Genomic DNA, 12,485 nt, shown 5'->3' on the forward strand with positions numbered 1-12,485 from the left:
AGGGTCCAAGAAATGAATTGTAGTGTAAATCAACATAGATATCTAGGAATCAATTGCATCCTCTAGTTTGTAGGAATCTCCAAGAACATAGGTAACTTATCTAATCCCTGATCGGATCAGGTTTTCATATCTTGCGAAACAAGAATGATCAGTCTCGGTGAAGTCAACATACTTGGCCTACCTTTCCTGAACACAAGACGTGGAGGCATCGCCAATCCATCTTTACAACTCAGTCTGATAGAAGTTATTAAGTTCATTACAGGACTTCTGAGATATTCATATTCTGATTTGTCTTACTCTAGCTCTGGAAAATCATGGTCCCACAATGCATTTCTGCAAGATCAAATTCAAAATTTTATGTACTTCGGCAAGATCGATTTTGAAATTCATGCACTTCGGCAAGATTAATTTCAAAATTTCAATGATTCTGCATGTTTGTACCATACTTGACCAATCCCGAAACTACCGAGCACCGGCCAACGCTATACTGTCAAGGACCCAGAAGAGTTCCCCTCCGACCAGGAGGCCAATCACTACTCGACACGTGTCAAGATTAGAAGCCAATCAGAGCACAGCACGTGTCGACATCAAGAACCAATCACAACATGACACATGTCAATGTGACAAAGCTACAAGTTTTTCTATAAATAGGGGTCATTCCCCCACAATATTGCCTAATGCCATTTGTGTTAAATCATTCACAAGAACTCACTAAATTGAGAGCTTGATCCTTTGTACTTGTGTAAGCCCTTCACTACTAATAAGAACTCCTCTACTCCGTGGACGTAGCCAATCTGGGTGAACCACGTACATCCTGTGTTTGCTTCTCTGTCTCTATTCATTTACGTACTTATCCTCACTAGTGACCGAAGCAACCAAGCGAAGGTCACAAAACCTGACACTTTCTGTTGTACCAAAGTCTTCGCTGATTTTGTGCATCAACATTTGGCGCCGTCTGTGGGAAACGACACTTATTCCTACTCTCTTCAGCTGTGTCAAGCTGGTTTCTATCATTCGTACACTTTCTTTTGATCAGGCATCCCTCTCCAGCATGGGAAGCGAAGGAAGCCACAGCACACAGAATGACACCCCCCTTGCACATAGTGCGAAACAACGAAAGAAGGAAGGAAAACGAGTTCTTCTTCAAGCTAAAGTCGATGAGTTGGAAGCTCAGAACAACAAGATAGCAATGAGGAATGAGGTCCTCCAGGAGCAATATGAGAAGCTCTTCGAGACACTCCACGAAGCTAGGCAAGCTCAGACACGCGAGCTTGTTGCCCCCGTGGAAGTCAACCATCAACTGGGTGCCCTCCAACATGGAGGGTCACATGCATTCGACATAGATATCCCTGATAGGGAACAGATTACCCCTCGACTTGATAATCAACATGAGGCTTCTCTTAACCCAGTTGCTTCGACCCGAACCATGAGAAATGGAGGGAGACACCTCTTTACTGAAGGGGCAGAAGGATCGAAAGCCGTCTTTCGCGATTGTCGGGATTTCCTGAAGCAACGTCGAGAGAATTCCATCCATATAAGCTCAAAGATTAATGACCCAAGGATTTCTGAGAGACTCGGTCCCCTGCCACGGCCCAAGCCGGCCACCAATTTGGGGAAGGGGCAACAAGTCCCAGAGAGACATGAGGGTACAGGGGACTCAGAGGTGTTCCGACAGACATACCCTGGAAGCCAGTACAGCGAGTCCAGGGAAAAATCACATGCCCTTGATCAAACCTTCCTAATTCCAAGAGGAGATGGAGATTTAAGAAAGAAAGCTCCAGTGACACATAACTCCGCTCAGGACCCCCTTGTCCTACAACTTCTTGAGGAAGTAAACAAGTTGAAGGCTGAACGTCAGGCTGAAATACCTGACTGGAACCAACCCAGGCCTGGCCCTCTTACAAGGAGGATCCTCAACACCCCCCTTCAAGCAAAGACAAAGCAAAAGCTTGGCTTGCAACTTTATACTGGAAAAGAGGACCCGATTGAGCACCTTAACCTCTTTGAGTCCACCATGGCATACCGGATGCACACCGACGAAGAGCGATGTCTTCTCTTCCCCTCCACCCTCTCTGGTGGAGCTCTAAATTGGTATTGTCGTCTTACACCTGAGACGGTAGACTCATTTGAGGAATTGAGGAAACTATTTGTTTCCCAACACATTTTCCAAACCGATCGCTTGCACTCTGCAGATGACTTGTACACTATCCGCCAGAAGCCAGACGAGTCATTACGTATGTATGCTGGCCGCTTCAGCCATGAATACTCCCGGTGTGCCGAGGCAGATGACAAGACTGCCCTCAAAGCCTTCACGGCAGGCCTACGTGATTGTTTCTTTAAATACATGATCAATGCCAATACTTGGAAGACTTACTCTGAGGTGATGGCGCAGACTTATAACCATGCCTCCGCCGAGGCAAAGACATATCAGGAGAAACCCCCTACAACCATCCTTTATCAACAAGTGGGAGGTGGAAGCCAGACTCACCTAAATGAGAAGACCTCGACTTCCCAAACAGCAGTGGCACCTCCCCATGCCTTGCATAATGCTTCACCGAATCAACAGACATATCAATTTTAAGGCAAGAGGAAGGATTTCCATCCTCACCACTCTCCTTTCAGTAAAAAGAGTAAGGGACACTATCCCGATAACCAAGGGTATCGCCACAATAACGCTCGCCCCCAGACAGTCAATGCAGTGGGTCAAACCCGCGTCAAGATACCCCCTACCCCAAGGTATGAGACATACACGCCCTTGAATGCCACATGCGCGGCCATTTACCCCAGCATAGCTCACCTGATACCAAAACCAAAGCCGAGGCACCCAGATTACACGCCCCCGAATAACGCGGGCACGTTTTGTTGCTACCATGAGCATAACGGCCATGATAGCGAGAAATGTATCATCCTCCGTGATCGTATTGAAGCTTTGGCACGAGAAGGAAAAATTGATCAATTCCTTCTTCACCCTCAAAGGGATAACCGTAACCAACGCCAGGTGAATGTCATATATTCCATAAGCGGCGGCACACCCATATCTGAATCTTCCAATAGGGCCATGAAAAACAGTGAACGAAGTCTGAGGCCTGGTCACCAAGTGTTTCACGTGGAAGACATCAGGGGAGGGAAGTATCAAAAACCTAACTGGGATCCGATATGTTTCTACCCTGAGGAAGAAAGAGGCATCATCTACCCTCATAACGACCCATTGATCGTGGAGGCTCACATAGCCAACTTTGATGTTCGACGAATCCTCGTAGACACAGGGGCTTCGGTCAATATCATGTTTGCCGAAGCTTTCAGGGCGCTCAGTGTAGCTGAACACTTGCTCGATCGCTCGATTTCTCCTCTGATAAGCTTCTCCGGTGATATCGTGCAACCCTTAGGGAGCATACATTTGCCCTTTACTATTGGTACAGGCCCTTACACGGCTACCATTACCACTAACTTCCTAGTGGTTGACTGCCCAACGGCATACAATGTCATCTTTGGGCGCACAGGCATCAATGATCTCAAGGCTATGGTATCCACGCATATGCTGTTGATGAAATTTCCAACCCCCCATGGCAACGGCTACATCAGAGGAGATCAGCTTAGTGCACGATCATGTTACAACACTTCAGTTAAGCAACAACACTTGCCCGGACCCAAGGAAACCCTGTCTGTACATGACCAAGTCACAAAGACCAGCCTAGATGAAGCGAACTTGGATCTTCCTGATAGCAACAATCAACCCGATGATCCTCGAGATGACTCTTTCACCCAGCAAGCCCAACCTGCTGAAGAGTTGGAGAAGGTACCTATCTCAAGAGATTATCCAGATCGCATGGTGAAGATTGGCACCACATTGTCACCACCCCTTCGGTTAGCATTGATATCTTTTTTGAAAGAGAACACTGAAGTCTTCGCCTGGTCATACGAGGACATGCCAGGCATCTCTCCCGATGTCATCTGTCATCGTTTGAGTATTGACCCCAAGATCAAGCCGGTGAGACAGAAGCGAAGATCTTATGACGCTGAACGATACGAGGCAATGAAAGCAGAAGTTGAAAAACTCAAAGGCATAGGTTTTGTCCGCGAAGTCAATTACCCGACATGGGTAGCAAATGTGGTCCTTGTTAAGAAAAATCCGACCAAAGAAAGTCTTTTGCTTCAAAAGGTCTTGTGGAGAATGTGTGTTGACTACACCGACCTAAACAAAGGGTGTCCGAAAGATAGCTTCCCTCTTCCTCTTATTGACAGACTTATAGACTCTACGACCGGGTGTGAACTCCTGAGCTTCATGGATGCTTACTCAGGATACAACCAAATCCTCATGAACCCTTCGGATCAAGAACACACAGCCTTCACTACCAACAGAGGACTATACTGCTATAAAGTCATGCCTTTCGGCCTAAAGAATGCAGGAGCGACTTATCAGAGACTAGTCAACTCAATGTTCGCCGAGCAGATTGGGAAGAGCATGGAAGTTTACGTTGATGATATGTTAGTCAAGAGCAAACATGCTGACCAACACATCACCAACCTATCTGAAACTTTCACTATTTTGAAGAGGTATCGAATGAGGTTAAACCCCAACAAATGTGCCTTCGGCGTAGGCTCTGGCAAATTCTTAGGTTTCATGATTAGCCAACGAGGCATTGAAGCTAATCCCGAGAAGATCAAAGCAATCCTCGACATGAAGGAACCGGTAACTTCAAAGGACATCCAGAGCCTTACTGGCAAGGTGGCAGCCTTAACCAGGTTCATTTCTAAGGCCACAGACAAATGTGCTCCCTTTTTTAAAGCACTTAAGGGAAGTAGGAAGTACATTACATGGACTGATGAATGTGCCGAGGCATTCAAAAACCTCAAGGAGTACATGAGTAAAGCCCCTCTACTCTCCAAGCCCGAGGTAGGAGACATTCTCATTATCTACCTATCGGTATCAGCTTCAGCCGTAAGTTCCGTTCTCATTCGAAAGGATGGGAATATTGAGCGACCTGTCTACAACGCTAGCAAAGCCCTACAAGATGCGGAGACACGATACTCCAACATTGAGAAATTAGCTCTAGCATTGGTCATGTCTGCTCGGAAACTTCGCCCTTATTTCCAAGCACACGCCATCATCGTGCTTACCAATCACCCTCTTCGACAGATACTCCAGAGTCCTGACACGTCTGGGCGAATGATCAAATGGGCGATAGCATTGGGTGAGTTTGACATCTCCTACCAACCAAAACCAGCCGAAAAAGGTCAAGCAGTAGCAGATTTCATTGCCGACTTCACATATCCGGTTGACATTGCTTCTACACCTGAAGCAGTGGCTTCATTACCCCCGGAAGCTCAGAAGGTAGAATCAACGACCTCAGCATGGAGTCTGTATGTTGATGGCTCATCCAACCAACAGGGCTGTGGAGCGGGACTAGTCTTGACTACGCCCGACAAAGTAGCAATGGAGTATGCTCTTCGTTTCAAATTCAAGGCATCAAACAATGAGGCCGAGTATGAAGCCCTTCTAGCAGGATTACGTTTGGCCAAACACCTCGGGGTTAAACAAATTGATATTTTCAGTGACTCCCAATTAGTGGTCAACCAGGTTACCAACAACTTTGATGCTAAGGACAGCTCCATGGCAGCATATCTTGCGCAAACACAACTTTTGCTCAAGCACTTCCACTACCAGATCACCCAAGTTCCTCGAGCGGCAAACAGTCATGCAGACGCCCTGGCTCGCCTCGCCTCAGCTGTGGAAGACAAGATTGGAAGAAAAATTCATGTCGAACTGTTGGCAACACCAAGCACCATGGCCGCAGAAGTATGCAACTTACAACAGGGGGATAGTTGGATCACCCCGATCTATAATTTCCTTGCTCATGGCACCCTCCCAAATGATAAAGTCCAGGCTAAGCAAATTCGATACAAGTCTACCCGCTACCTGATCATCAATGATCAACTCTATAAGCGAGGTTTTAGCCTGCCATACTTAAGGTGTCTTACGCCTGCCGAGGCGGAAATCGTCCTTCGGGAAATACATGAGGGAGTCTGTGGAGATCATGCTGGATCTCGGTCCCTAGCACACAAGACTTTTCGCCAAGGATATTACTGGCCAACACTCCACCAGGATGCCATCAAAGTATCCCGCTCATGTGACAAATGTCAACGATATGCAACTATTCCTCATTCCCCTCCAGAGCCTCTTACTCCTATGATCAGCCCTTGGCCCTTCGCCCAGTGGGGACTTGATTTGATCGGCCCAATGCCGGCAGGGAAGGGCAAAGTCTGTTACGCAGTCGTTGCAGTAGACTACTTCACAAAGTGGGCCGAAGTAGAACCCTTGGCAACCATTACTGAGGCAAAGATAGAAGACTTCGTGTGGAAGAACATCCTTTGTAGATTCGGCATTCCCAATGCGATAGTCACTGACAATGGGCGACAGTTTGACAACAAGAAGTTCAGGTTGTTCTGCTCTAAGTTCAACATCAACTTATGCTTTGCCTCTCCAGCTCATCCCCAGTCTAATGGACAAGTTGAGGCCATCAACAAAATAATCAAGCGCACTTTGAAAACCAGCTTGGACAAAGCTAAAGGTTGTTGGCCAGAATTTGTACCCCAAGTTCTTTGGTCATATCGCACTTCATATCGGACTTCAACAGGAGAAACTCCATTCTCACTTGCCTTTGGCACAGAGGCGGTTGTCCCTGTTGAGCTCGAGCAAGCAACATTCCGAGTCCAGAACTACATTCAAAGTGAAAATGACAAACAACTCACCCTCAACTTGGATTTAGTCGAGGAACACAGAAACCAATCTCACTTGAGGAATGTCGCCTACAAGCAGCGCATCTCCAACTATTATGACTCTAGGGTCAAGCTTCGTTCTTTCAAAATAGGAGACTGGGTCTTAAAGAAAAGATTACTCTGCGACAGAGTCCCGAGTGAAGGCACACTTAGTCCAAACTGGGATGGACCGTATGAAGTCATTGGCATCAGTCGCCCTGGCTCTTACACACTTAGAAGCTCCGATGGCAAGACCCTTGGCCATCCATGGAACGCTGATCACTTGAAGTACTACTACAAATAGACTCACGATGTACAAGTGTTGAGCTATAGCCGTTCGGCATCCTATGTAATGAAGGCCATTTGGCAATGAATTCAATAAAGAGGTAATTTAGCCAACTCAGCCCTCACTCTTTTACATTCCTAGCAAGGGAACACTCAAGTGTTGAAACCTCAAAGCAGATATATCCAACACGAAACAAAATCTAAGTATGTGTCGACAAGACTATACAAAGAAAGGAACAACCAAACAATGGCTTATATCCAAACAATAGATCTATTCATACATAGCCAAACATGCATTAATAATAGTGCAAACACTCATAAACACCTAAAATCCAAAACTCTCAAGCTTATAACATGGGCACATGTTATACACACATCAGACTACTACATCCAGAATACATGCAGATAGTAAAGACACTGCTATTCATTCTCATCTGAAGCCGAACCCCTGGCAGTATCACTCCGCGTCCTACCATCATCCTCTGCATCCCCAAGATCCTCTTCACCATGCTGAGTCTGTGCATCAGCACTACCTTCATTATCAGACTCATCTTCGCTGCTAGGATCAACAGCAAGGACAAATGTCTCGCCCTTTCGATGATGCTCATCTATATCTTCGTGGTATTTTCAAAGAATGCTCCCATCATCATAACGATCAAGGACGGCCATCCATTTCCTTTTTTCAAAGCGAGCTTCTTGAGCACAGTAGGGTTTAATAGCAAGATGAAAGGTCGAAGAACTTAAGTATTCTTGCACAGCAGCCTCCCTTTCAGTTGGAATGCTCTTCTCCAGTTCAGAAATCTCAACTAAGGCACCATCCAATTCTCCCCTAACCTTGGATACTTCCAAGGTAGCCACCTCCAACTGTTTTTTAGTTGCCTCAAACAATTTCTTAAGCCTTAGGTTCTCACCATTTCGCCTTTTCAAGCTCTCCATGGTTTCGTCCTTCAGTTGGAGAGCCTGAGTCAAAAGTCCCTTATTCCTTCGGGCCTCGTCCACAAGCTGCTTATTCTCCTTCAGTTTTGCCTTGTACCGCTCAACCTCTTGCAGTCTGTCGTGATACTCGGCCATGACCTGCATGGCAAGACGATCATCACTACCTAAATAATGATAATAAAGAGGAAAAAGTAAGGAAATGACAAAGTAACACTCACATATGAAGACAGCTTCAACATCCGGTCGCAATCCGATTCATCCTTAGCTAAGGGCTCTCCGAGCTCATCGAAGGCGAATCGACGCCCTGCCAAGCAATTGTTGATATCCCCAAAATCCTTTAGCCGCGTGGCAACCCTCAAGTCCTTCCACGGGACACTGCCAGCTCTTTCCTTGCCTTTCCCCTCATGGCGGGAACCAGGATCACTTTCCTGGACAGTGTGCTCCATAGTAAGAGGATGAGGCAACAGTCGGCTCCCTTCTCCTGCAACTACGGCAGCAGCATTTTCAACGGCCTCGACTCCAGTCTTCCTAAAGGCAGGCCCCTTAAGGACCCCATCTTGGGACTTAGGTCTAACGGATGGTTCCCCTCGGAACTTATGAATTTTCTTATGCGGTAGGATGTCTTCCGAAGGAACTAACACTGGTGCTTTCCTTTTATGGGTGCTAGTCCCTGTTTTCTTGCTTACCTTCTCCACTGCATAAGGAAAATCAAAATAAGAAATACAACTTTCCAAATAAAGTAAGGAATTGAGCTAAGTTTACATGAAGGATACAACTTACTCGATCGTCCCTGGCTCTCGGAAACTAAGGGTTGGAAACCGTACCGACGAAATAAGGGTCGTAGCTTGCTTAAGTGTCTATCCTCTTTGGGCACCCTCAACACCTTCTCTATGTCAGATAGCTCCTGCCCAAACAGTTGGATGGTGCCCCGCGTCACTACATGAAGCAAAGTGTTAGAAGCAAGAAAAGACCACAACAAATAGCAAATAGTACGAACGGTTGATACGTTACAACCTACAGTCTGGAAGTGAGTAAGCACACGTCGCTCAGGCGTGACACCCTTATCATACTCCCAATCATTATACAGAAAGCACCAACGGTTTTTCCATGTGTAGTATGCCTTTTTCTTACCATACACAATACGCTCTCTCTCACTCCGACATGCACACTCGGCATAACCAGTGCATGATTTTGCTGGGCGCATCTTGTAACAGTAACGCCACTGATGGAAGGAAGGCTCACACAACCCACACTCCATCCAAATGATATAAAATCCAATCAAAGTATCCCAGAAACCAGGATTGAGTTGCCCAGGTGCATATCCGATCAAAGATAACATCTTTTGCAACCACGGATGTAAAGGTAGTCTCACCCCTAAAGTCAGTAATATCTGGGTGTAGAACATAACATGACCCTGGGGAGGCTCAGAAGGCCATTCTTCATCATGTACCAAGCGTATCCCTACACTACGAGGGATATTACATGACTGCCTTAGCGCCTCAACCTGCTTCTCATTATTTAACAAGTTATTCTTTAGATGGTCTGCTGTGAACTCAGAGCGAACTATGGGTATGGCATCAAAAACAACCCCCTCACCCAACGCCATGGAGGAAGAACTAGCAATAGCTAAAGTTCGACGGTTGGGAAGATCATCCAATGTTTCTCTAGTACAGGACTCTAACAAAGACCCTGAAGACTCCGACATTGCAGACTCAGACTTAGAGCTAAAGCTAGAAGAGCCCTCATCACTAGAACTTCCAGGCTCTGACATCTACAATAAGAAGAAACAAATTCTATCACTACATGCATGATCAAAACATAAGGAAGTTCCTATATTACCCACATGAAGATGGTGCAAAGCGATGCCGGAACCCTTCTCAATCAGAAAGCAATCCGTCTTCCACAGTCACTACAAAACAAGCAAATGAAGACCGTGTCAAGCGCCAAAAAAAAAAAAAAAAAAAAAAAAAAAAAACAGCTTCATCCAAAAAGCTTCACCCGAAAAGCTTCACCTCCAAAGCTTCACCTAAAAAGCTTCACCCACAAAGCTTCACCCAAAAAAGCTTCACCCGAAAAGCTTCACCTCCAAAGCTTCACCCACAAAGCTTCACCTAAAAAGCTTCACCCACAAAGCTTCACCCAAAAAAGCTTCACCCGAAAAGCTTCACCTCCAAAGCTTCACAAGGGCCCAAAGCTTCACTTAAAAAAGCTTCACCTACAAAGCTTCACCTAAAAAAGCTTCACCTAGAAAGCTTCATCTACATCCTTTCACCATCAAAGCTTCACCATCAAAGCTTCACCTAGACAGCTTCATCTACAAAGCTTCATCTACAAAGCTTCACCATCAAAGCTTCACCTAGAAAGCTTCAACACCAAAGCTTCACCTACAAAGCTTCAACACAAAACCTTGCTCCAAATAAACAAATTTTGTTCACAAAACCTAAACATTTTTTGTTTTACACCCACAAGGGCCCAAAATCTTCCTTCTTATTTATTCACTTATATATGTTCCCAAACATATTATGATAGATCAAATAATAATTCAAAGTCCAAAATTTAGTTATGGACAAAAATACAAGCAATTCACCAGTACTGAAGTTGCTACAAAAACTGGAATCTTCCCCAGCCTAGAAATCCAACAAAGCTTCGCCTCCTTTTCTCTATCAAATTTTTGCAGCTGCTGCTTCTCTCCAATGGAGCTGAATTTTGGACACCCTCTAGTTCTTGAGCAGATGAACAACTTTCAAGAAGGAACCATTTCTGTTTGAGCCACGAAAATTAAAGTGTTGAAGCTCCAAGCATGACAGTCGGATTCTTGCAGATTTCGAAGCTGCTGTGATGTTTCGAAGATCTGAAAATATTTAACCATTAGTTCATTCTGAATTTTTGATATGTTATGAAAGAGACGATGAGGAACAACTTCAATGAAGAAAGCATGCTGATCTGAACAATAGAAAATGGAGTTTCGAAGCTCACAACAAATCTGACGGGTTGACAGAAAAATAATAACCAGTCCTTCATCATACCTGAATTTCTTGAGTTATACAGCTCCGAGGGATCTCAATTTTGGATATGTTGTAGTTCACAAGTTAAGGAACAACTTCGCTGAAGAAAGTATGTTGATCTAAGCAAGAGAAAATGGAGTTTTTGAAGCTCACAACAGGTCTGACGTGTTGACAGACAAATGATGAACAATCACTCGTCGTACCTGAATTTCTAGAGTTGTACTGATCTGATGGCTCTCAAAATTGGATATGTTGTAGTTAAGGAATTAAAGAACAACTTTCATGAAGACAACTTTGTGATTCGAGCTACAGCTGAGGGTCTTATATTGAAAACCAATTCAGGTTGTTAGGGGAAATGAAAACCAATTCCACCAAAGAAACATCATTATGATGTTTCATCATTATGGTGTTTTCATCATTATGATGCTTTCATCATTGAGATGCTTCCATCATTGTGATGCTTCCATTATGATTGTCATGCACCAACGGTTACACCCTCTATCATAGCAGTATGTGTGTGTATCTCCCTATAGTCATCATGTGCAAGACTATCGTAGTCAGATGGCTTTCCATAAAACAGCTACCAACCGTTACACCTTCTGCAATTCCACTTATTCGGGCCTAGCAACCTTCATAAACAAAATATATGAAGAAAAAGTCCGGGGCTACCACTTAGAAAACAAAAGAATGAAGTTTTGGTACTTACGACATGGACTATTAGCAAGACACCTCATTCGTCAACTCCCTCGACTAGAGACTTGGGGGACTCCCACCATATGCTACTACGCCTTGGTACTCAAAAGTTCGTGACTACTCAGTGACTTGGATTTTTCAAGTCTCCAACCGAGAAGTTTTCCTCACTCGGGAAATTAAGGGAACACTACCTCAAACTACATGCTTCACTCACAAAGCTTCAACAATACAGGTTTCAACAAAAGCAAAAATTCAAAGAACTTTATGAAGAAGGCTTTGGTGTATTTAACACAATATGTTGAAATGAAGCAAAGCTTATTTATTAATATTTTCGATAAGCCACAAATATGTACATATACATGAGTCAAAATAAACAAACAAAAGGGAGCCTTCACAAAGGTTGCTTAGGGGAAGTCTCAGCAGTCGGTAGAGCCCCAGAAAGAGAAAGCACCGGAGGGTGGTTATCCGGAGCCTCAGTACTTGACAAAACCCCAGAAGGAGGAGGCATTGGAGGTTCATCATTTGAAGCTTTATTACCAGGTACAACCCTAGAGGACGAAGGCAATAAATGCCTTTGGAACAAACCCACAAACCGCTGATGATCAAGTAAAACCTTACCATCAGATTCCTTCATCTGGTCAAGCTTCCTCTTCATGTTTGTAGCATAGTCATGGGCGAGCCGGTGCAACTGCTTATTCTCATGCTTGAGCCCTCTAATCTCCTGTTTGAGACTCATCACTTCAGCAGCCAATGATTCAACTTGGCGGGTTCTAGCAAATAGGCGTTGGGCCATATTAGACACAGAACCTG

The 12,485-nt window shown here is 44.9% G+C and overlaps 1 protein-coding gene and 1 long non-coding RNA gene across 2 annotated transcripts; both read right to left on the reverse strand.

Moving 5' to 3' along the window:
- Positions 1-7,641: 7,641 nt before the first annotated feature.
- LOC139192827 (uncharacterized) lies at positions 7,642-9,731 on the reverse strand. Its single transcript, XM_070815605.1, has 3 exons — positions 8,758-9,731; positions 8,196-8,671; positions 7,642-8,115 (listed from the first exon to the last, which is right to left on the reverse strand). The coding sequence occupies exons 1-3, from the start codon at positions 9,680-9,682 to the stop codon at positions 7,669-7,671; spliced, it is 1,848 nt and encodes a 615-aa protein (XP_070671706.1). The 5' UTR covers positions 9,683-9,731; the 3' UTR covers positions 7,642-7,668.
- Positions 9,732-10,446: 715 nt separating this feature from the next.
- On the reverse strand, positions 10,447-11,206 carry LOC139192830 (uncharacterized). The gene is made up of 2 exons (XR_011577263.1): positions 11,004-11,206; positions 10,447-10,828 (listed from the first exon to the last, which is right to left on the reverse strand). It is a non-coding gene; the product is annotated as an uncharacterized lncRNA (long non-coding RNA).
- Positions 11,207-12,485: the final 1,279 nt, after the last annotated feature.

The sequence above is a fragment of the Malus domestica genome, chromosome 02 (genome assembly GCF_042453785.1).
Source record: "Malus domestica chromosome 02, GDT2T_hap1".
Taxonomy (NCBI): Eukaryota; Viridiplantae; Streptophyta; class Magnoliopsida; order Rosales; family Rosaceae; genus Malus; species Malus domestica.

Excerpts from the sequence above, each read along its gene's own strand:
- LOC139192827 (XM_070815605.1), bottom strand. The coding sequence starts at position 9,682 with ATGTCGGAGTCTTCAGGGTCTTTGTTAGAGTCCTGTACTAGAGAAACA. Across the intron at positions 8,672-8,757 it reads CGAGAGCCAGGGACGATCGA|TGGAGAAGGTAAGCAAGAAA; the intron begins GTAAGTTGTATC and ends TTCCTTATGCAG. Across the intron at positions 8,116-8,195 it reads TGTTGAAGCTGTCTTCATAT|GTCATGGCCGAGTATCACGA; the intron begins GTGAGTGTTACT and ends CTTGCCATGCAG.